This window comes from Nomascus leucogenys, chromosome 1a (genome assembly GCF_006542625.1).
Source record: "Nomascus leucogenys isolate Asia chromosome 1a, Asia_NLE_v1, whole genome shotgun sequence".
NCBI classification, from domain to species: Eukaryota; Metazoa; Chordata; class Mammalia; order Primates; family Hylobatidae; genus Nomascus; species Nomascus leucogenys.
The window spans coordinates 66,610,374-66,635,123 of record NC_044381.1 but is presented as its reverse complement, the minus strand read 5'-3'; the positions used below and the strand labels follow the sequence as shown (position 1 = coordinate 66,635,123).

The 24,750-nt window shown below is 45.7% G+C and overlaps 1 protein-coding gene across 2 annotated transcripts in view; it reads left to right on the top strand.

Annotated features, from left to right (window-relative positions):
- The window catches only part of NEMF (nuclear export mediator factor), a 79,275-nt gene that overhangs the window by 18,046 nt on the left and 36,479 nt on the right, over window positions 1-24,750 (top strand). Inside the window, exons 7-16 of one of the 2 annotated variants that reach the window (XM_030810132.1) lie at window positions 2,765-2,815; window positions 3,721-3,794; window positions 4,959-5,029; window positions 5,110-5,185; window positions 5,877-5,939; window positions 7,824-7,901; window positions 7,988-8,196; window positions 8,440-8,631; window positions 8,889-8,952; window positions 16,251-16,339. In XM_030810132.1, the coding sequence (XP_030665992.1) occupies window positions 2,765-2,815; window positions 3,721-3,794; window positions 4,959-5,029; window positions 5,110-5,185; window positions 5,877-5,939; window positions 7,824-7,901; window positions 7,988-8,196; window positions 8,440-8,631; window positions 8,889-8,952; window positions 16,251-16,339 (967 nt within the window). Of the gene's footprint in view, window positions 1-2,764; window positions 2,852-3,720; window positions 3,795-4,958; window positions 5,030-5,109; window positions 5,186-5,876; window positions 5,940-7,823; window positions 7,902-7,987; window positions 8,197-8,439; window positions 8,632-8,888; window positions 8,953-16,250; window positions 16,340-24,750 lie in introns of both variants that reach the window. The other variant, XM_030810130.1, reaches the window with a different exon arrangement.

Genomic DNA, 24,750 nt, shown 5'->3' with positions numbered 1-24,750 from the left:
TATTGTATAAAATCACCTCCAGGCTATATTGTGTAAAGTTATAAATGAATTTTGTGTTTAGACTTGGGTTGCATCCCCAAGATATCTCATTATGTATATGCAGATATTCCAAAATGTGAAAAAATCCGAAATCTGAAACACTTCTATCCCAACACATCACATAAGGGATACTTAACTTATATGTCCTCTAACTGTTCACTTTTTTTTTCAAAAGAGTTTTGGCATTTGGCATTTCAAAAGATCTTTTGCATTTCTCAAGGGTCTCGCTCTGTTGCTCAGGCTGAAGTGTGGTGCCACGAACACTGCTCACTGCAGCTTCAACCTCCCAGGTTCAGGCCATCCTCCTGCCTCAGCCCCACAAGTAGCTGGGACCACAGGGATGAACTCCTGGCTAATTTTTCTATTTTTTGGTAGAGACAGGGTTTTACCATGTTGTCCAGGTTGGTCTCGAACTCCTGAACTCAAGCAGTCTGCCCGCCTCAGCCTCCCAAAGTGCTGGGATTACAGGCGTGAGCAACTGCGCTTGGCCAGCATTTCCTTATAAAATTTAGAGTTGACTTGTTACTTTCTACGAAAAAAGCCTTGTAGGATTTTGATGAGGATTACATTATTACTATTATTTGAGACAATCTCATTCTGTTGCCCAGGCTGGAGTGCAGTGGCATGATCTCAGCTCATTGCAACCTCCACTTCCTGGGTTCAAGTGATTGTCTTGCCTCAGCCTCCCACATAGCTGGGATTACAAGTGTGTGCCACCACACCCACTAAGTTTTGTATTTGTAGTAGAGATGGGGTTTCACCGTCTTGGCCAGGCTGGTCTCGATTACAGCTGTGAGCCACTGCCTGGCCTGGTAAGGGTTACATTAAGTCTGTGGATCAGTCTGGGGAGAATTGCCGTTTTAACTACATTGAGTCTTCAATGAAGAGAGAATGTCTGACTATTTATTTAGATCTTTAATTTCTGTCAGTTAGATTTATTCCTAAACATTCTATTCTATTTGATGCTATTGTCGGTGGAATTGTTTTCTTAATTTCATTTTTGCATAGAAATACAATTGATTTCTATATATTGGTTTTTGTATCCTGCAAACCTGATAAACTTGTTTATTCATTCTAGTAGGTTTTTTTTGTGGGTTCCTTAGGATTTTTTTTTTTTTTTTTTTTTGTTAGACGGAGTCTCACTCTGTCGCCCAGGCTAGAGTGCAGTAGCGCTATTTCAGTTCACTGCAACCTCTGTCTCCCATGTGCAAGCGATTCTCCTGCCTCAGCCTCCCAAGTAGCTGGGATTACAGGCATCTGCCACCATGCCTGGCTAATTTTTGTATTTTTAGTAGAGACTGGGTTTCACCATGTTGGTCAGGCTGGTCTCAAACTCCTAACCTCAGGTGATCCACCTGCCTCAGCCTCCCAACGTGCTGAGATTACAGGCTTGAGCCACCACGCCTGTCCAGGATTTTTTAACATACAGGATTATGTCATCTGTGAATAAGGATGCTTTACTTCTTCCTTTAGAATCTGAACGCTATTAATTAATTTGCCTTATTGTGCTAGCTATAGCCTCCAGTACAATGTTGAATAGCAGTGTGAGACTGAATATTCTTTCCTTGTTCCTGATCTTAGGGGGATAACATTCTGTCCTTCACCAGCAATTATCATGTTAGCTGTAGGTTTTTCATAGGTGTCCTTATAAGGTTGAGAATGCTCCCTCTATTCCTAGTTTATTGAGAGTTTTTATTAGGAATTAGTGTTGAATTTTGTCAAATGCTTTTTCTGCATCTATTGAAATGATATATGGCTTTTTTCCTTTATTTTATCAATATGGAGTATTAACCAATTTTTGGTTGCCAAACCAACCTTGCATTCCAGGGAAAAGTCCTCATTGTGGTTGAAGCCCATTAAATTCCTATAACTTGTACTGACTTTTGTAAGTTAATTGTAGTCTCAAATTTCTTTAAGGACTAGAATTGTCATTTCTTTTTTTTTTTTTTTTGGGTGGGGGGGTGGGGCGGGGGATGGAGTTTTACTCTTGTTACCCAGGCTGCAGTGCAATGGCATGATCTTGGCTCACCACAGCCTCCGCCTCCCGGGTTCAAGTGATTCTCATGCCTCAGCCTCCCGAGTAGCTGGGATTACAGGCATGTGCCACCACGCCCGGCTAATTTATTGTATTCTTAGTAGAGATGGGGTTTCTCCATTGTTGGTCAGGCTGGTCTCCAGCTCCCAACCTCAGGTGATCTGCCTGCCTTGGCCTCCTAAAGTGCTGGGATTATAGGTGTGAGCCACTGCACCCAGTCTAAGAACTAGAATTGTCATTTCTAAGTAACACTTCAAAATAAGTAAACTTATTGTTGTTTTCACCAGCCACTGTTATTGAGTAGAACATTGATATTGGGATATAAATTTGTGCTATATTTTGAATGTTAAATTTTAGTCTGGGTCATGGTGGCTCACACCTGTAATCTCAGCACTTTTGGAGGTCGAGGTGAGTGGATCACCTGAGGTTAGGAGTTTGAGACCAGCCTGGACAACATGGTGAAACCCTGTCCCTACTAAAAATACAAAAATTAGCTGGGCATGGTGGTGGGTGCCTGTGATCCCAGCTACTCGGGAGGCTGAGGCAGGAGGTGGGAGGTGGAGGTTGCAGTAAGCCAAGATTGCACTGTTGCACTCCAGCCTGGGCGACGGGTAAAACTCCATATCAAAAAACAAAAACAAAAAAGAATTTATAGGAAAATACTAAAAGTAATATCCTCTGCATTTATAGCCTATGGACCAGCTCTCATTGAACACTGTCTTATAGAAAATGGATTCTCGGGTAATGTCAAAGTGGATGAAAAACTTGAAACTAAAGGTATGTCTGCATGGTACATTTTTCATTTATTTCGTTTTTTTTAAACTATGAAAATTTTTTCTGGGAAAGTAATAAGGGAGCAGGTGGTTCTAGAATGAAAAACATTTGACCGGGCACAGTGGCTCATGTCTGCAATCTCCGCACTTTGGGAGGCTGAGGTGGGAGGATCACTTAAGCCTGGGTGTTTGAGGCTGCAGTGGGTGGTGACTGTACCGCTGCACTCCAGCCGAAGCAACAGAGTGAGACCCGCATCTCAAAAAATCCCACAAAAACAAGTATCACCACCCTCAAAAAAAAAATTGAATGAGATTTTAGTGAATGTTTTAGTTTCTGCAATATACTAAATCAGTGCAGTCATAAAATGACAACAGATGCTGGTGGTGGTGTTTTGTTTTTGTTTGTTTTTATAAAATGACTCTGATGTTTATATGGAGCAAAAGCATGTAAAAATGTTCAGGATAACTCTGGAAAATACTAGTAATGGTTTACTATTATTACTGTCTGTGTAACCCTTCACAGATTAAAATATGAAGCTATAGTAATTAAAACTAAGTTTTTGGAGAAGGAATAGCATAAAGATTCCAAAAATAGTTTGAAATAATATGGGAATTTAGTTTATGAACAAAGTTCCTTTCAGGTCATGGAGGGAAAGGTGGATGATTCAGTAAAAGCTGCTTGGACAATAGGCTGTTCAAAACGTAACCATATATCCATATATACTGATTACAAACATGAAATCGCTATCTCTAATTTTCTTGAACACTACATTATTTCATAAGCACTTTCCTGTTTTTCTGCATAGTTGTTTAGCCATGGTTAATTGACACTTGACTGGCACTCCTTTTTTCCTTTTTTTCCCCCACCATTAGATATTGAAAAAGTACTTGTTTCTCTGCAGAAAGCAGAAGACTATATGAAAACAACATCCAACTTCAGTGGGAAGGTAGCACCATGTATACTTACATATATTGTTGTGATTTATTTGGGTTTTCAGAAATTAAATGTTCATTAAAGGATCATTATATAAATTGTATTTTAATTTGGAAAATTGTTATCTGTAATATGCTTATACCAGTATACTCTTTTTGATTTGTTTTTTTTTTTGAGACAGTCTTGCTCTGTTACCCAGGCTGGAGTGCAGTGGCATGATCTTGGCTCATTGCAACCTCTACTTCCCTGGTTGAAGTGATTCTCCTGTCTCAGCCTCCCGAGTAGCTGGCACTACAGGCACGTGCCACCATGCCTAGACAGTTTTTATATTTTCAGTAGAGACGGGGTTTCACCATGTTGGCCAGGCTGGTCTCGAACTCCTGACCTCAAGTGATCCGCCCACCTTGGCCTCCCAAAGTGCTGGGATTATAGACATGGGCCACTGCACCCGGCCCAGGATAGTGTTTTAAAAATTTCTGTTGGTTTGTAAGTTTTTTTCTGTTCCCTATCTTTTATAGAAAGTTTAACGTCAGGTTAGTATTGGCTCTTCAGAAAAGTTGAGGAATTTACAATTATTTCTTTAGTTGTTTTAGATAGAGAAGCACATTTTCATTTGTCAGCCCTTTTCAAAAATGTTGTGATTTGCAGCTCCCAACTATTAAATATTTTTTGAATTACCCAGTAGCTTATGAGTGTTTTTCTTCGCTTTTCAAAGTATAACTCTATTTATAGAAAATTAAAATTAATATCAGTCATAGAAAGTAAACCTTTGGGCTAGGTGCAAATTATTATCAGTCACAGAAACTAAATCTTTGGGCCAGGTGTGGTGGCTCACACCTGTGATCCCAGCACTTTTGGAGGCCAAGGTGGGCGGATCACTTGAGACCAAGAGTTTGAGACCACCCTGGCCATGATGGCAAAACCTGTCTCTACTAAAAATACAAAAATTAGCCAGGTATGGTGGCGCACACCTGAAATCCCAGCTACTTGGGAGGCTGAGGCATGAGAATCGCTTGAACCCAGGAGGCAGAGGTTGCAGTGAGCCGAGAATACACCACTGCACTCCAGCCTGGGTGATGGAGCGAGCACGACTGTATCAAAAAAAAAAAAAAAAAAAAGAGAAAGTAAATTTTTGTTAATTATGAATAGGAATGATTTTAATATTGCATTTTTGTAGGGATATATCATTCAGAAAAGAGAAATAAAACCAAGCTTGGAAGCAGATAAACCAGTTGAAGACATACTCACGTAAGCATATAGGCATGGGTCAATTTGCTTTGGATGTTTGTTAATGTTCTCGAATATGATATAATAAATATGTTTTACAGGTATGAGGAATTTCATCCTTTCTTGTTTTCTCAACATTCACAATGTCCATATATAGAATTTGAATCATTTGACAAGGTGGGTTTTCCATTCTGTTCCTTTACCAGTTAGTTAGCATGATATGAGCTGTTAATATCAACTTGCTTTTATTGAGAAATTGAAACTATACTTGCTTTACATTCACTGTGAATCTGGGCATTAAAGATCAGTGTAATCACAGATACAGTTGTTGGAAATAATTGTTGCCACTTTATTTCAGGATGAAGGACAAGAGATTTCAACTTCATTTGATTCTTGATACTGTTTAGCCATATAATATATTTACTGGAAATCTGTTCAAGTTCTTTGAGTGGTGTTATGACACACAGTGGAATCTAAAATTCTGTGTATGCAGCTGGACATGCTGGCTCATGCCTATAATTTCAGCACTTTGGGAGGCCAAGGCAGGCGGATCACTTGAGGTCAGGAGTTCAAGACCAGCCTGGCCAACACAGTGAAACCCTGTCTCTACGAAAAACTACAAAAATTAGCGGTGTGTGGTGGGGTGCACCTGTAGTCCCAGCTATTTGAGAGGCTGAGGCAGGAGAATCACTTGAACCTGGGAGGTGGAAGGTCAGTGAGCTAAGATTGTGCCACTGCAATCCAGCCTGGGCAACAGAGCGAGACTCCGTTTCAAAAAAAAAAAAAAAGTAAAATTCTGTGTATGCAAGTTGAAGTAAAGACTGTGCTTTTTTTTTTCAACTAGTTGTTTGTCTGTTTTTTTACTAAGGCTGTGGATGAATTTTATTCCAAGATAGAAGGCCAGAAAATTGACTTAAAAGCTTTACAACAGGTATGTATTATTAAAAACACATATTAAACCAGCTAGTCTAGTGGTTTGATGGGTAGATGATATAGGAAAGGGTAGGCTTTCAGAAAGAGTGTAAGACGTAGTACGGGAACTCTCTGACCTGCCTCTTTATTTATGATAAAGGTTTATGAGGAAGGTCCATGGGGGATTTTATTGTTGAAAAGTATGTCCTCATTTGTTTCATGAGTATTTCAGATATTCTGTAAAAAAAGGAAAATACAGTGGGAGGGTGAGGCCTGTTATTTACACCTTAATGTGGTTTGCTCAGAACAACCCAAAGCTTCTCAAACATTGCTGTTAAGGAGATACTGTTTTAGGGGAGATTTTAAATAGGCCAGAGGAGGGGCTATTTATCATTAAACCGTTTCTTTTTTAAATGGACTTTAAAGCTAGGTCTTAATATGTTTTCTGTGTATCATGACTCCAAAAGAAGTGATACACGGTATTTTCCCAGCACATTTGACCATGTTTTTAGAGCATTTGCTGCAGAACAGTTTCATAAATTGTTAATAGTCACTCTTGATTTGAAGGGGATTTGATTTTTTCAAAAATAGTCTTAAAATATGTTTGCAAAAATTTCAAATTATTTGAGGCTAGGCACGGTGATGCACTCCTGTAAATCCCAGCACTTTGGGAGGCCGAGGCGGGCAGATCACTTGAGGTCAGGAGTTTGAGAACAGCCTGGCCAACATGCTGAAACCCTGTCTCTGCTGGAAATACAAAAATTAATGGGGTGTAGTATGGGTGTCCAGCTACTCAGGAGCGTGAGGCACAAGAATTGTTTGACCCTGGGAGGTGGAGGTTGCAATGAGCTGAGACTGTGCCACTGTACTCCCACCTGGGCGACAGAGTGAGACTCTATCTTAAAGAAAAAAAAAATCAAATTGTTTGAATCCCTGTACCACTTCCCCTTCAGTTTTTAAAAATTAGTTAATCATAGCACAATTTCAAAGCAGGTAGGCCAGTCAGATGAATTATATACCTCATGTAATTACCAAATGGTGGCAGCACTTTGGCTAGTAAACTGAACCCCATGTTTTCATGGGTGTCAAAATACTAGTGATTTATTTTGGTAATCATTTTATGGGTTTTAATAGTCATCATTCTTATCTAAATTTTAAAAAAAATTTCATCTAGCATTTAAATACTCATTAATTGGTGATATTACTAGCGTTAGAAATTTTGCCCCCAATTGATAACCTTGAAATGTAAATTATATATGATAAAATGCCATATAGAAGGTCAAATAACTACCATGAGCCTTTGTCTTATTAATTTAGGGGAAAAAGTTTCTGTAAAATACTGGAAATAGTTCTGAGAAAATCAAAAGCAGCAAAAAATACAAAGTCATTTGGTAATTTATGCTCTTTAGGAATTCATTCCCTGCCAGGTGCAGTGGCTCAGGCCTGTAATCCCAGCACTCTGGGAGGCTAAGGTGGGAGGATTGAGCCCAGACGTTCGAGAGCAGCCTGGGCAACATAGTGGGACCCGGTCTCTATTATTTAAAAAAAAGAAATAAAGAATTTGTTCTCCCAAACTTTACTTTTGTGCCATAGGAAAAAAATGTCCTGATTTCTGCCTGTTTGAATAATGCCAAGGGTATTAGGGGTATATCTTATATACATAGTAACCTGTAATCAAAATACCTTTCTATATAAGGAGTCGGAGTTAGGGAAACAGGAGAAGTAATTTTGGGGCATGGAACGCATTGTAGTGGGATAGGCCTAGGGTGGTAGACTATGGGAACTTCAGCCAGCTAGATAACAGCATAGATGGGGTCAGGATAGTGAGTGTTGGGAAGTAAGAGAGGGATGTCATGAGGTAGGAGAAATCTAATTTTTAAAAAATCTGTTTTGCCAATAAAAGGAAAAGCAGGCATTGAAGAAATTAGATAATGTTCGAAAGGATCACGAAAACAGATTGGAAGCTCTTCAGCAGGCTCAGGTATTATGTTTGGCTTTCTCAGTGCTTTTTCAAAAATGTTAACTTGAACTGACAATGTAGTAAATGTGTGTGGTTTGTTTCTTAAGGAAATAGACAAACTGAAAGGAGAGCTCATAGAAATGAACCTACAAATAGTTGACAGAGCCATTCAGGTAGTTCGAAGTGCTTTAGCTAACCAGATAGATTGGACAGAAATTGGGTTAATTGTGAAAGAAGCCCAGGCTCAAGGAGACCCTGTTGCAAGTGCAATCAAAGAATTAAAACTACAAACAAACCATGTTACAATGCTTCTAAGGTAAGTTTAACTCTTAGTCAAGCAGTTAATGCTTGTCTTTATTTTGTTATTTTAATTGTTCACTGTGTTAAACATTTTTTCTTCATATTTTGAAATTTATTCTCAAAGAAAGGGAAAAAACTAATTTAGATTAAAATAATGAAACTTTCAGTACTGTAAACCATTTATAATTTTATTGAAGAAAATTGAAAATAAAAGTGATGTCATTGACGTTAGTGAAATGCTATTGAATATTTTTAATAGAAATCCATACTTGTTATCAGAGGAGGAAGATGATGATGTTGATGGTGATGTCAATGTTGAGAAAAATGAAACCGAACCACCAAAAGGAAAAAAGAAAAAACAAAAGAATAAACAGCTGCAGAAGCCTCAGAAAAATAAGCCCTTACTTGTAGATGTTGATCTCAGCTTGTCAGCATATGCCAATGCCAAAAAGTAAGTCATTTAAGTTTACATTTTAGGCCAAGTATTATCTGCAATAAATTAAGGAATTAAGGACATTTAAAAAAATTTAAAATTTCACCTGTATATGCATACCTTTTTTGGGTGAAAATACTTTTTAAAATTTAGTTTGGTTAATTATATAATTCTGATTTGTTCTGCATAATTTGAGAATTTGTAAAGTTAGAACTAAGTAGAAAACTAAAGAATAAATATTATACTTAAAATTTGAGAGAAATATGTTTTTCTAGGTATTATGATCACAAGAGATATGCTGCTAAGAAAACACAAAAGACTGTTGAAGCTGCTGAGAAGGTACTGAGTATTTCTTAGAGTGAATGTTAGTTGTTTTTGCCTGCTTAATTTAATGGACATAATTATTTCTTCTGTTTAAATGAGGTTTTCTAATTCAGAAGTATCTTTCAAACTTAACTTTGCTTTAAATGTATGTATTTCCAGTATTTTTTCCCCCCAGGACTGCTCATCCCTTATTCTTCCTCATCTCAGTAAATAGCACCTTCATTTTTCTGTTCACTCAGGTTAAAAACGTTTGTGATATCCTGGACTCTTTTCCCATAAATCATGCAATCCATCAGTAAATCCCTTTGATTCTTTCTTTAAAGTACAGCCAGAATCTAGCTACTACTCATTATTTCCACTGGTTAGTCCCCTATCACCTCTTCACATGGACTATGACAGTAGCCTCTTATTGGATCTCTCTCCTCCTCCACTTACCCACTACAGTCTGTTCTCCACATAGCAGCCATTGTGACCCCCCTTTTTTTTTGAGATGGAGTTTTGCTCTTATTGCTCAGGCTGGAGTGCAATGGCTTGATCTCAGCTCACTGCAACTTCTGCCTCCCAGGTTCAAGTGATTCTCCCACCTCAGCCTCCTGAGTAGCTGGGATTACAGGCACCCGCCACCATGCCCAGCTAATTTTTGTAGTTTTAGTAGAGACGGGGTTTCACCATGTTGGTCAGGTTGGTCTCAAACTGCTGACCTCAGGTGATCCGCCTGCTTCGGGCCTTGACCCTCGGCCTCCCAAAGTGCTGGGATTACAGGTGTGAGCCACCACGACTAGCCCCATTGTGATCCTTTTGAATCAAAAGTGAAGACTGAGTGTAGTGGTTGACGCCTGTAATCCCAGCACTTTGGAAGGCAGAGGCCGGTGGATGGCTTGAAGCCGGGAGTTTGAGACCAGCCTGGCCAACACAGTGAAACCCCATATCTACTGAAAATACAAAAATTAGCCTGACGTGATGGCTGGTACCTGTAATCCCAGCTACTTGGGTGGCTGAGGTGGGAGAATCTAATGAACCCGGGAGGTTGGGGGTTGCAGTGAGCTGAGATCATGCCGTTGCACTCTAGCCTGGGAGACAGAACGAGACTGTCTCAAAAAATAAAATAAATAAAGCAAAAGTGAAGTCCTTTCTCTCTGGACAAAATCTTCCAGTTGCTTCCCATCTTAATATAATTCAGAGCCCTTCTCCTATCCTGCAAGAAGGACAGGAGATCTGCTCCCCTCTGACCTCATCACCTGCATTCCTCCTCTCATACATTCTTTCTGGCTACACTGGGATCTTAGCTGTTCATAAAATAATGACACGTGCTCTCCTCTCAGGGTCTTTGCCCTTGCTGTTCTCTCTACCTGGAATTTTCAGTTTGACCCCTCTCTTCATTTACGTATCTACTTAAATGAGATTTAATCAGAGAATCCTTCCTTGACCACTCATTACTAACGATAGTACCACCCTGAATCTCTCTCTTTATTTTGCCTTATTTTCTTCTTGAAAAACACTCCCCCCAGCCCAACATATGTTTATTTGAATATTTTTTCTGGATTTCCTCTAGAGTATAGATTGCATGGAAGTAGAATCTTTGTGTTGTTCATTGCTGCATCGCAATCCCTGGAATATTGCCTGGAACAGAGTAGGCACTTTAATAGCTGTTAAATGAGTGGCCTTCGTGACTTGGCTCTCTGTCTACTGCTTCAACCTCTTTTCTTGACATTTTGCCCTTGATTACTACTTGCGTGTCCTTTTTTTTTTGCTTATAATACCCTTTTTCCTATTCTTTGCCTGATAACCCCGTTAGTCGTCGAGGATTCAGCTTAAATATCATTTTCTCAGAGATACCTTCTTTGACCATAATCCAGTGTAAATCGAGTTTCCTTGTTATATTCCTATAGCATCTTTAGAAGCACTCACCATTATATATTTATTTAAAGGATTATATGATTAATAGTTGTCTCTTCTAGACGTAGTGGGGTGGGAGTGGGGGCTTTGTCCATCTTGTTCACTCTTGTGTCTCTAATGGCATCTAGCCTAGAACCTAGCACATGATAGGTACGCAGTATCTAGAAAATGGCAAGGTGTTTATTAATTTGTAGGTCTTGGGCAAATATTTTCATGTAGTAATTCTTTGGTTTAGATTATTTTAATACTTAAGGCAAAAATATTTTCATTTCTTCATTACTTTCAAGTATGCCTATTTGTGTGTGTGTATGTGTGTAGATTGTGCCATTTTGTGACATTTAAAAAATTTCTTGCCCCATCATTTACTTTGGTGTTATTTAAATACATTCTTTGCCTGCCTGCCTGCCTGCCTGCCTGCCTGCCTGCCTTCCTGCCTTCCTGCCTTCCTTCCTTCCTTCCTTCCTTTCCTTCCTTCCTTTCCTTCCTTCCTTCCTTTCCTTCTTTCTTTTTTTCTTTTTTCTTCCCTCCGTGGCCCAGGCTGGAGTATACTCCACTTGCTGCACACTCCCTGGGTCCGGCTCCCGTGATTGCCCTGCCTCGGCCTGCGGGCTGCCTGGGATTGCGGGCACGCGCCACCACCCCTGCCTGCTTTTTGTCCTTTGCTTGGAGGCGCGCTTTTGCCATGTTGGCTACGCTGCTCTCCAGCTCCTGACCTCGAGTGGTCTGCCCGCCTCGGCCTCCCGAGGTGCTGGGACTGCAGACGGAGTCTCGCTCACTCGGTGCTCCGTGTTCCCCGGGCTGGAGTGCGGTGGCCTGGTCTTGGCTCTCTGCAGCCTCCGCCTCCCAGCCGCCTGCCTTGGCCTCCCAGGGTGCTGGGATTGCAGCCTCTGACCGGCCACCGCTCCGTCTGGGAGGTGGGGGGCGTCTCTGCCTGGCTGCCCCGTCTGGGAAGTGAGTGCCTCTGCCCGGCCGTCCCGTCCAGGAGGTGAGGAGGGCCTCTGCCCGGCCGCCCCATCTGGAAGGAAGTGAGGAGCGTCTCTGCCCGGCCGCCCCATCTGGGAAGAAGTGAGGAGCGCCTCTGCCCGGCCGCCCATCCTCTGGGAAGTGAGGAGCGCCTCTGCCCGGCCGCCAATCGTCTGGGAAGTGAGGAGCACCTCTGCCCGGCCCCCCATCGTCTGGGAAGTGAGGAGCGCCTCTGCCCGGCTGCCCGGTCTGGGAAGTGGGGAGCGCCTCCGCCCCGCCGCCCCGTCTGGGAAGAAGTGAGGAGCGTCTCTGCCTGGCCGCCCCGTCTGGGAAGTGAGGAGCATCTCTGCCCGGCCACCCATCATCTGGGATGTGAGGAGCACCTCTGCCTGGCCGCCCTGTCTGGGAAGAAGTGAGGAGCGTCTCTGCCTGGCCATCCCGTCTGGGAAGTGAGGAATGCCTCTGCCCGGCCGCCCCGTCTGGGAAGTGTGGAGCGCCTCTGCCTGGCCGCCGTCTGGGAAGTGTGGAGCACCTCTGCCCGGCCGCCCATCGTCTGGGAAGTGAGGAGCGCCTCTGCCTGGCCGCCGATCGTCTGGGAAGTGAGGAGCGCCTCTGCCCAGCCGCCCCGTCTGGGAAGTGGGGAGCGCCTCTGCCCGGCCGCCCCGTCTGGGAGGTGAGGAGCGCCTCTGCCCGGCCGCCCCGTCTGGGAGGTGAGGAGCGCCTCTGCCCGGCTGCCCCGTCTGGGAGGTGAGCGCCTCTGCCTGGCCGCCCCGTCTGGTAGGTGAGGAGCACCTCTGCCCGGCCGCCCCGTCTGGGAAGAAGTGAGGAGCGTCTCTGCCCAGCCGTCCCATCTGGGAAGTGAGGAGCACCTCTGCCCGGCCACCCATCGTCTGGGATGTGAGGAGCGCCTCTGCCCGGCCGCCCCATCTGGGAAGTGAGGAGCGCCTCTGCCCGGCCGCCCCGTCTGGGAAGTGAGGAGCGCCTCTGCCCGGCCGCCCCGTCTGGGATGTGAGGAGCGCCTCTGCCCGGCCGCCCCGTCTGGGAAGAAGTGAGGAGCATCTCTGCCCGGCCGCCCTGTCTGGGAAGAAGTGAGGAGCGTCTCTGCCTGGCTGCCCCGTCTGGGAGGTGAGGAGCGCCTCTGCCCGGCCACCCCGTCTGGGAGGTGAGCGCCTCTGCCCGGCCGCCCCGTCTGGGATGTGAGGAGCGCCTCTGCCTGGCCGCCCTGTCTGGGAAGAAGTGAGGAGCGTCTCTGCCTGGCCGCCCCGTCTGGGAGGTGAGGAGCGCCTCTGCCCGGCCGCCCCGTCTGGGAGGTGAGCGCCTCTGCCCGGCCGCCCCGTCTGGGAGGTGAGGAGCGCCTCTGCCCGGCCGCCCCGTCTGGGAGGTGAGGAGCGCCTCTGCCCGGCCGCCCCGTCTGGGATGTGAGGAGCGCCTCTGCCCGGCCGCCCATCTGGAAGGAAGTGAGGAGCGTCTCTGCCCGGCCGCCCCATCTGGGAAGAAGTGAGGAGCGCCTCTGCCCGGCCGCCCATCCTCTGGGAAGTGAGGAGCGCCTCTGCCCGGCCGCCAATCGTCTGGGAAGTGAGGAGCACCTCTGCCCGGCCCCCATCGTCTGGGAAGTGAGGAGCGCCTCTGCCCGGCTGCCCGGTCTGGGAAGTGGGGAGCGCCTCCGCCCCGCCGCCCCGTCTGGGAAGAAGTGAGGAGCGTCTCTGCCTGGCCGCCCCGTCTGGGAAGTGAGGAGCATCTCTGCCCGGCCACCCATCATCTGGGATGTGAGGAGCACCTCTGCCTGGCCGCCCTGTCTGGGAAGAAGTGAGGAGCGTCTCTGCCTGGCCATCCCGTCTGGGAAGTGAGGAATGCCTCTGCCCGGCCGCCCCGTCTGGGAAGTGTGGAGCGCCTCTGCCTGGCCGCCGTCTGGGAAGTGTGGAGCACCTCTGCCCGGCCGCCCATCGTCTGGGAAGTGAGGAGCGCCTCTGCCTGGCCGCCGATCGTCTGGGAAGTGAGGAGCGCCTCTGCCCAGCCGCCCCGTCTGGGAAGTGGGGAGCGCCTCTGCCCGGCCGCCCCGTCTGGGAGGTGAGGAGCGCCTCTGCCCGGCCGCCCCGTCTGGGAGGTGAGGAGCGCCTCTGCCCGGCTGCCCCGTCTGGGAGGTGAGCGCCTCTGCCTGGCCGCCCCGTCTGGTAGGTGAGGAGCACCTCTGCCCGGCCGCCCCGTCTGGGAAGAAGTGAGGAGCGTCTCTGCCCAGCCGTCCCATCTGGGAAGTGAGGAGCACCTCTGCCCGGCCACCCATCGTCTGGGATGTGAGGAGCGCCTCTGCCCGGCTGCCCCATCTGGGAAGTGAGGAGCGCCTCTGCCCGGCCGCCCCGTCTGGGAAGTGAGGAGCGCCTCTGCCCGGCCGCCCCGTCTGGGATGTGAGGAGCGCCTCTGCCCGGCCGCCCCGTCTGGGAAGAAGTGAGGAGCATCTCTGCCCGGCCGCCCTGTCTGGGAAGAAGTGAGGAGCGTCTCTGCCTGGCTGCCCCGTCTGGGAGGTGAGGAGCGCCTCTGCCCGGCCACCCTGTCTGGGAGGTGAGCGCCTCTGCCGGCCGCCCCGTCTGGGATGTGAGGAGCGCCTCTGCCTGGCCGCCCTGTCTGGGAAGAAGTGAGGAGCGTCTCTGCCTGGCCGCCCCGTCTGGGAGGTGAGGAGCGCCTCTGCCCGGCCGCCCCGTCTGGGAGGTGAGGAGCGCCTCTGCCCGGCCGCCCCGTCTGGGAGGTGAGGAGCGCCTCTGCCCGGCCGCCCGTCTGGGAGGTGAGGAGCGCCTCTGCCCGGCCGCCCCGTCTGGGAGGTGAGGAGCGCCTCTGCCCGGCCGCCCCGTCTGGGATGTGAGGAGCGCCTCTGCCCGGCCGCCCCGTCTGGGAAGTGAGGAGCGCCTCTGCCTGGCCGCCCCGTCTGGGAAGTGAGGAGCGCCTCTGCCCGGCCGCCCCGTCTGGGAAGAAGTGAGGAGCATCTCTGCCCAGCCGCCCTGTCTGGGAAGAAGTGAGGAGCGTCTCTGCCCGGCCGCCCCGTCTGGGAAGTGAGGAGCACCTCTGCCCGGCCACCCATCATCTGGGATGTGAGGAGCGCCTCTGCCTGGCCGCCCCGTCTGGGAAGAAGTGAGGAGTGTCTCTGCCCGGCCGCCCCGTCTGGGAAGTGAGGAGCGCCTCTACCCGGCCGCCCTGTCTGGGAAGAAGTGAGGAGCGCCTCTGCCCGGCCGCCCCGTCTGGGAAGTGAGGAGCACCTCTGCCCGGCCACCCCGTCTGGGAAGTGAGGAGCACCTCTGCCCGGCCACCCATCATCTGGGATGTGAGGAGCGCCTCTGCCCGGCCGCCCATCATCTGGGAAGTGAGGAGCGCATCTGCCCGGCTGCCCATCATCTGGGAAGTGAGGAGCGCCTCTGCCTGGCCGTCCATTGTCTGAGAAGTGAGGAGCGCCTCTACCCGGCCGTCCCGTCTGGGAAGTGGGGAGCGCGTCTGCCCTGCCGCCCCGTCTGGGAGGTGAGGAGCGCCTCTGCCCGGCCGTCCTGTCTGGGAGGTGAGGAGCGCCTCTGCCCGGCCGCCCCTTCTGGGAAGAAGTGAGGAGCGCCTCTGCCCGGCCACCTCGTCTGGGAAGAAGTGAGGAGCGTCTCTGCCCAGCCATCCCATCTGGGAAGTGAGGAGCACCTCTGCCTGGCCACCCATCGTCTGGGATGTGAGGAGCGCCTCTGCCCGGCCGCCCCGTCTGGGAAGTGAGGATCACCTCTGCCCGGCCGCCCATCGTCTGGGAAGTGAGGAGCGCCTCTGCCCAGCTGCCCCGTCTGGGAAGTGAGGAGCGCCTCTGCCCGGCCGCCCCGTCTGGGAAGTGGGGAGCGCCTCTGCCCGGCCGCCCCATCTGGGAGGTCTACCACGGAGGCCAGACGCAATGTGGGGGCTGGACGTTGTGGCTCATGCCTGTAGTCCCAGTACTGTAGGAGGCCGAGGAGGGTTGATCACTTGAGGCTAGGAGTTCGAGACCAGCCTGGTCAACATGGCGAAACATATGAAAAATATAACAGACAAACCAACCAACCAACCCAGCAACAACAAAACAGGTCTACTCTGGAGGCATACTCTAATTTTTTCTATTTTCCTCCCTTTCTGATCCTTTATCCCACTTTCTTTTTCTTCCTCTTCCTTCTCCTTCTTCTTTGTCAAATAGAGGATTGAGTTATTATCATTGATCCGTACAAAGTCCCTCTCTCATTTATTTTCTTTAATTCCTACCCCCCATTTCTATTCCCCATCTTTCCATGTGCAACCTTCCTAATACGTTTGATATGCATCTTTTTGTTTGTATGTATTTTTAGAAAATGTTTATTGTTTTGTGTGCAAAAAAAATTAATAATAAAACTGGCATGTCTTCAGGAAAAAAAAAGTAAAATAAAAAAATAAATTCTTAACAAATTGTTTTTAAAACTCTTTTCTATAAACAGGCATTCAAATCAGCAGAAAAGAAAACAAAGCAAACATTAAAAGAAGTTCAGACTGTTACCTCTATTCAAAAAGCAAGAAAAGTATATTGGTAAGTGTTCTGTCTCTTTCAAATAAGTTTTTGTTTTTATTAAAATTATCCATGCACATTGTTTAGAAAAGTCAAACAGTTCTACAAAGCTTGTTACAAAACCAGTAGCTCTGCAATTTTTTGTTGGTTTGTTTGAGACAGGGTCTCTGTCAGCCAGGGTGGAATACAGTGGCGTGAACATGGCTCACTGTAGCGTTGACCTCCTGGGCTCTAGCAGTTCTCCCACCTCAGCCTCCCAAGTAGCTGAGACTACAGGCACATGCCACTGTGCCCAGCTAATTTTTTAATTTTTTGTAGAGGCAGGGTCTCACTTTGTTGCCCAGGCTGATCTCAAACTTCTAGGCTCAAGAGATCCTCCTGCCTCAGCCTCAGTGCTGGATTACAGGCATACGCTTCTGCACTCAGCTAGTTCTCCAGTTCCTTGCCTTTACTCCTATTGCCTGCTCTCCGAAGGAAACTACTTTTAGCTCTTTTGGTTGATTCTTCTGATATTTGCCTTTATTTATCTTAGTAATATGCTTGTATTGCTACTTCTTAGTTTTTCTGTTTTACATTCTTACTAACTTCCCACTGGGAAAGATGAGGATTTCCCTCTTTCCACTTGTGTTCCATTACATACACACACAGTTACAGCATGATTTTGTCTAGATTAATAGCATTGGCATCATTATAAATATTTAAATTATAGTCATATAATTTATATGTCATAGCTGACCCACATAGAATTCTGTTTTCTTTTTCCTTCCTTGCGCAGTTTTAAAAATCTTCCCTGGAGTTATTAATTGTCATTTCATTTGCTTTTTATTTTTGTTCTTATCACTAATTTATCTAAATATTATCTTCCAAGTGTGTTCAGACACATTGGAATTCAATCAGTATTATCTTGCAGAGGTCAGAAGTCTCTCCTGGAGCTTTTTGACTTACTTAATTTTATACTGGTTCTCTCTAAGCATCATACAATTTCCTTTTATTGTTATCTTGGAAGTTATCTTTACCCTTCTCTGTTTTGGAAATTCTTTTCTGGATCTCATACTTCTTTCTTGGTTGAAAGAGTGTGTTTTCCAGAAGCTTCACAAGAAAGGGTGTATAGAATCTAGCAAAGTTTTTGAGGTCTCCAATTTATAAAACATTTTATTCTTACAGTTTGAGAGGGCTGGGCATGGTGGCCCATTCCTGTAATCTCAGCACTCTGGGAGGGTGAGGTGGGTGGACCTCTTGACCTCTGGAGTTCGAGACTAGCCTGTGCAACATGCCAAACCCCGTCTCTTAAAAAAAAAAAAAATTGAGTATAGAATTCTACTATGCAAATATGTTTTCCTCAGACTTTTTTTTTTTTTTTTTTTTTTTTTGGGATGGAGTTTCACTTTTATTGCCCAGGCTGGAGTACAGTGGCGCAGTCTTGGCTCACTGCAACCTCTGCCTTCCGGTTTCAAGTGATTCTCATGCCTCAGCCTCCCGAGTAGCTGGGATTACAGGCACCCACCACCATGCCTGGCTAATTTTTGTATTTTTTTAGTAGAGATGGGGTTTCACCTTACTGGCCACCCTGGTCTCAAACTCCTAACCTCGTGATCCACCTGCCTCGGCCTCCCAGAGTGTTGGGATTACAGGTGTGAGCCACCACACTCGGCCTCCTCAGACTTTTAAAGGTATTGCTTCATTATAGTAACTTGAGAAATCTGGTATTATTTTGATAGTTGATATTTTATTTTTTATGTTGTTTTTTTGAGACAGAGTCTCACTTTGTTGCCCAGGCTGGAGTGCAGTGGCGTGATCTTGGCTCACTGCAACCTCCGCTTCCCGGGTTCAAGTGATTCTCCTGTCTCAGCCTCCCGAGTAGCTGGGATTACAGGTGCCCGCCACCACGCCCAACTAATTTTTGTATGTTGAGTAGAGAAGGGTTTCTGCCAGGTTGCCCAGGCTGGTCTCTAACTCCTGGCCTCAAGTGATTGCCCGCCTCAGCCTCCCAAAATGCTGGGATTACAGGCTTGAGCCACCACACCTGGCTGATAGTTGATATTTTATATGAAACTTGTTTTTGCCTTTCTACAAGCTTGTAGATTTTTCTCCCCTCCCAATTTTTTCTCCAAATTTTTCCAATTTTACAATTGGGGTTGGTGATGATGTTTTAATCCATTATGTTGGATAGTTTGTGGGCTGTTTTAATTCAGAAACTTTCAGTTCTGAGACATTTTCTGGAAATAGTTCTTGAAAAACTGCCTGACCTCTGCTTTCTTTTTTCTTTTCCTTCTGGAAATCTTGTTTTTAAGACCAGTCCTCCATTTGTTGTATTTTCTATTTTCAAGTCTATCGTTTTGCTCTACATCTTGGGAGTTTACTCAGCTTTATCTTCCACCAAATCCTTCCGCTGAATTTTTTATTACTTCCTATCATGTTTTTAATTTTAAGAACTGTCTTCTTAACATAGTGTTCCTGGCAAAAAAAGAGAGGACTTTTTTTTGGTTCTCAGGATATACCTTTTTAAAAAAATAAATAAGTTTCTGCTTTAGTTTCTTTTAGCTCTCTGAGAATAGTTTTGATGTATTAAATTTTTTTAGTATTCTTTTTTTGCAAGTCGCTGTCTTCTCCAAGTTGTTTCTTTTTAAATTTTATTTAATTATATATATTTAGGCTGGGCACGGTGGTGCTCACCCATGTAATCTTAGCACTTTGGGAGACCAAGACAGGTGGATCACTGGGGGTTAGGAGTTTGAGACCAACCTGGCCAACATGGTGAAAACCCATCTCTACTAAAAATACAAAAAAAATTAGCCGAGTGTGGTGGCAGGTGCCTGTAATCCCAGCTACTAGGGAGGCTGAGACACGAGAATCACTTGAACTTAGGAAGCAGAGGTTTCAGTAAGCTGAGATCGTGCCACTGCACTCCAGCCTGGGTGACAGAGCAAGACTCTGTCTCAAAAAAAAAATAAAAAATATAAAAATCTCTAAGGGGACTCTGATAATGCTAGACCTCTCAAAAACAAAAAGTTATAGTCATGCAGTCCCCCTACCCCACCACACATACTGATTGGAGACCAGAAGTTAATCTGTTCAGCAGACATACTCCCTTTCTTCAGTTAACATGGTGGTAGTCTTTCCACAATCTATCACACACATAGACATTGTCATCCTTTTCATCCCTGCAGTGTGTAAATGAGAGGAAAGGGGCCACCATTACCTTTTTTTTTTTTTTTTTAAGTAGAGACGGGATCTTTCAGTGTTGCCCAGGCTGATCTCGAACTCCTGGGCTCAAGCGATCCTCCCACTTCAGCCTCCCAAAGTGCTGGGATTACAGATAAAAGCCACTGTGCCTGGCCCTACCATTATTACTTTTTTTTTCTTTGAGACAGAGTCCTAGCTCTGTTGCCCACGCTGGAGTGCAGTGGCGCGATCTTGGCTCACTGCAACCTTCACCTCCCAGGCTCAAGGGATTCTCCTGCCTCAGCCTCCCAAGTAGCTGGGACTACAGGTGTGCACCACCATGCCCGGCTAACTTTTGTACTTTCAGTAGAGATGGATTTCACCATATTGGCCAGGCTAGTCTCGAACTCCTGACCTCAAGTGATCCACCCTCCTCGGCCTTCTAAAGTGCAGAGATTATAGGCATGAGCCACTGCACCCAGCCCATTATTAGCTCTTGATACAATACTTTCAGAATCTGAAACAGAGAGGGTAAGGAACTTAAGCAAAGTCATGCAGTGACCAGAGGACAACGCATAAGTGCTGACAGGTTTGAGGAATGACTCTGTCATGGCACCAAACTCAAAAGGTATTCATTAACTTTTCTTTGAGCCATAAAAAGGATCAAATGTGTCATTTCAACAAACACACAGACACTTGCCTGCTGTCAAACAAAAGGAAATGGGGGCCAGCCAGTAGCTCATGCCTGTAATCCCAGCACTTTGGGAGGCCGAGGCAGGCAGATGATGAGATCAGGAGTTCGAGACTAGCCTGGCCAATAAGGTGAACCCCTGTTCTTACTAAAAATACAAAAATCAGCCAGGTGTGGTGGCCTATGCCTGTAGACCAAGCTACTCGGGTGGCTGAGGCAGAAGAATCGCTTGAACCTGGGAGGCGGAGGTTACAGTGAACCGAGATGGCGCCACTGCACTCCAGTCTGGGCAACAGAGCGGGACTCTGTCTCAGAAAAAAAAACAACAAAAAAAACAAATGGGTGGCTGAAGTGGCACTCTAATCCTCTGAAATCATTTCCCAAAGGTAATTAGCTAATGAGTATCACAACATCCTACACCCTCGGAGCAAGTAAAGGGAGGGCATTGGACCAGATGCTCACAAACGAAAACACACAGATTTTGGGTACATGCAATTGCTCTACCTCAGGGACATCAACCTTCAGAACTCTCTCCTTTTCAAGATGTTTCTATAAAGACAGGGATAGCCTGGGTGCAGTGGCTCACGCCCGTAATCCCAGCACTTTGGGAGGCCATAGGCGGGCAGATAACCTGAGGTGAGGAGGTCGAGACCAGCCTGGGCAACATGGTGAAACCCCGTCTCTACAAAAATACAAAAATTAGCTAGGTGTGGTTGTGCACACCTGTAGTCCCAGCTACTTGAGAGGCTGAGGTGGGAGGATCACTTGAGCCTGGGAGGCAGACGTTGCAGTGAGCCAAGACCGTGCCACTGCACTCCAGCCTGGGCAACAGAGCGAGACTCCATCTCAAAAAAATAAACATATATATATTTAAGGTCTATAATATGTTTTTATTATATGCATATGCATAATAAAATGAAACAGTCAAGCACATTAACATATCCATCATCTCATGTAGTTACTCTGTTTTTTGTGTGTCTGGTAAGAGCACTTAATCTACTCTCAGCAAATTTCCAATATATAATACAGTATTGTTAACTGTATTCCTCATGCCATATATTGGATGTCTAGAGTTACTCATGTTACCGTAACTTGTTAGTTTTTGACATACCCACATCTGCCCTACCGCACCCTCCTTTTCTTTTTTTCTTTTGGAGACAGAGTTTCGCTCTGTTGCACAGGCTGCTAAGTAGCTGGGACTACAGGCACTTTTTTAAAAATGTTGCTTTTGTCTCCATCTTTCATATTAGTGTCTGGTGCTCCTTGATTGTCTATTCAATGTTTTATATTTTGTGGTAGGGTATTAAAATGCCGATTGGAAGTTCCCTGGGTGGTTGGGCTTGTGAAATGATCTGTGTTGGCCATTTTGTGTAGAATCTTCATTGTCTTTAGCCCTTTTCCCCTTGAGATAGTCTCATTTCCTGGAAAAGATTCTTTTTTTCTCCTGCTTTTAAGGTGAAGACCTGGCTGCTGTAGCATTTGGAGAGCCCAGTGGAAATAATAGGCTGAGAGTCTTAGGATCCAGTAATTCATTTACTTATTTGCTGTGTTTTACATATATTACTCCTGATTATATAGCTGTGCCACATTTACCCTTGTCCAGAGATCTTCTTTATACCCTTTCTAGAGAAATTAACCTCTGGCCTTCTGTTAGGAAATGGAACAGGAATTAGCTGGAAAGAACATATATGGAACTAACTGCTTCTTGAACAGACTCTCAGCAAGTCCTCCTGTTTTCATTCCCATCTTAAACTCATTTCCTTAAGTGTTTGTGCTGCCATTTGTTTAGCCTTTTATGAGTTTTACATTGCTATTTAGTTGTTGCTTTTTTCACCATCAGCTTAGGATTCAGCTTCTTAAGTCTGATCACTTGTCCATTTGTTTTCCAGCTTTCAAAATTTGGTTGTATTTGTCTCTTCTCCCTCTGTTTTGTTTGACATCTCTGTTGATGAATAGGATTATCCTGTAATTTTCATTTCTTGTAATGTTCTTGTTGGGTATTGGTATCAAGGTCATATTGCCTCATAAAATAAGTTGGAAAGTGTTCCTTTTTCAGTTGTTCTTAAATAGCTGATGAAATTCACCTGTGAAGCTGAGTAGTCCTGGAGTTTTCTTTGGGAAAGCTTTTCATTGCAGATTCAAATTATTTAGTAAATGTAAGGACTGTTCAAATTTCCTAGTTTTGGTAAGCAGTGTTTTTTTAAAGACTTTGTCTAAAGTTTAAAATATATTGGCAGAAAGTTTATAATATTCTTCTGCGAATTTCTCCTTTTACTTCTGCCAGTTTTTGCTTTTTATATATGAGACAATGTAATTAGGTGATAAAACTATATAACTGTTATGTCTTCCTAATGAATTGAGTCTTTTGTCAACTTTAATGAAATGTCCTTCTAACTTGTAACTATTTTTTCCTTGTCAGGTGTAACTAGATCAGCTTTCTTTTGGTTAGTGTTTACATGGTCTATCTTGTTTGTTTGTTTGTTTTTTGTTTTTTGAGACACAGTCTTGCTCTGTCACCCAGGCTGAAGTGCAGTGGTGCAATCTTGGCTCACTGCAACTTCTGCCTCCTGGGTTCAAGCAATTCTGCCTCAGCCGTCTGAGTAGCTGGGATTACAGGCGCCCGCCACCATGCCTGGCTAATTTTTCTATTTTTAGTAGAGATGAGGCTTCACCATGTTGGCCAGGCTGGTCTCAAACTCCTGACCTCAAGTGATCTGCCTGCCTTGGCTTCCCAAAGTGCTGGGATTACAGGCATAAGCCACCGCACCTGGCCTATCTTTTTTCATCATTATATTTCAACCTTTCCATCCTTATATTTTAAAGGAGCATCATATGTATCATTGTCATTGTTTTCCAGTCTGACAGTCTTTGCCTTTTACCTGGGCATTTAATGCATTTATATTTAACGTAATCTCTGATATATTTGGGTTTCAATCTACCCATCTTACTATTTGCTTTTTGCTTGTCCCATTTGTTCTGTGTCCTCTTTTGTCTTCATTATTGCCTTCTTTTGATTGACTACTTTTTATTGACTTGTTGGCTATACATTCCTTTACTAGGATGATTACAAAATACATCTTTGACTTTTCTCTCTTTTTGTCCCTATGTCTTTGTCTTTTTACAAACCTCTTTACTATCAATAGGGGAATGGTTAAGTAAGTGTAGTGCATCCATTCAGCAATGAAGAAAATGTACTTTTAGGTGAAAAAAGCAATATGCAGAACAGTTTGTGCTATGTCTAAAAATGTATCGGGGAAACCCACCCCCAATATTTCAACATAGGTTCTTTCTATTTTCCATAAGTGTCAGCCGGCTGAGAAATAAAGAGAAAGAGTACAAAGAGAGGAATTTTACAGCTGGGCTGCGGGGGGTGACATCACATATTGGTAAGATCATGATGCCCACCTGAGCCTTAAAGCCAGCAAGTTTTATTAAGGATTTCAAAAGGGGAGGGGGTGCAAGAACGGGGAGTAGGTCACAAAGGTCACATGCTTCAAAGGCCAAAAAGGAGAACAAAGATCACATGCTTCTGAGGAAACGGGACAAGGGCAAAATCAGAAACTCTTGATAAGGGTCCAACAAAGATCACAAGGCAAAGGGCAAAGGCAAAGATCACAAGGCAAAGGGCAAAAGCAGAATTACTGATAAGGGTCTATGTTCAGTGGTGCACAGGTGCACATGTTGTCTTGATAAACATCTTTTTTTTTTTTTTTTGTATTCTTTTTTTTAAATTTTTTTTTGCACACAAAAACAATAAACATTTTCTAAAAATACATACAAACAAAAAGATGCGTATCAAACATATTAGGAAGGTTACACATGGGACGTCGGGGAATAGAAATGGGGGGGTGGGAGTTAAAATAAGGTAGAGAGGGACTTTATGTGGATCAGTGATAATAACTCAATCCTCTATTTGACAAAGAAGAGGGAGAAGGAAGAGGAAGAAAAAGAAAGTGGGATAAAGGATCAGAAAGGGAGGAAAATAGAAAAAATTAGAGTATGACTCCAGGGTAGACCTGTTTTGTTGTCACTGAGTTGGTTGGTTGGTTTGTCTGTTGTATTTTTCATGTTTTGCCAAGTTGGCCAGACTGGTCTCGAACTCCTAGCCCGAAGTGATCAACCCGCCTCGCCCCCCAGAGTGCCGGGACCACAGGCGTGAGCCACCACGTCCAGCCCCCACATTGCTTCTGGCCTCCATTGTAGACCTCCCAGACGGAGCGGCCGGGCAGAGGCGCTCCTCACTTCTTCCCAGACACGGGGCGGCCGGCAGAGGCGCTCCTCACTTCCCAGACGGGGCGGCCAGGCAGAGACGCTCCTCACTTCTTCCCAGACGATAGGTGGCCGGGCAGAGGCGCCCCTCACTTCCCAGACAATGGGTGGCCGGGCAGAGGCGCTCCTCACTTCCCAGACGATGGGTGGCCGGGCAGAGGTGCTCCTCACTTCCCAGACGGGGCGGCCGGGCAGAGGCGCTCCTCACTTCCCAGACGGGGCGGCCGGGCCGAGGCGCTCCTCACTTCCCAGACGGGGCGGCCGGGCAGAGGCGCTCCTCACTTCTTCCCGGACGGGGCGGCCGGGCAGA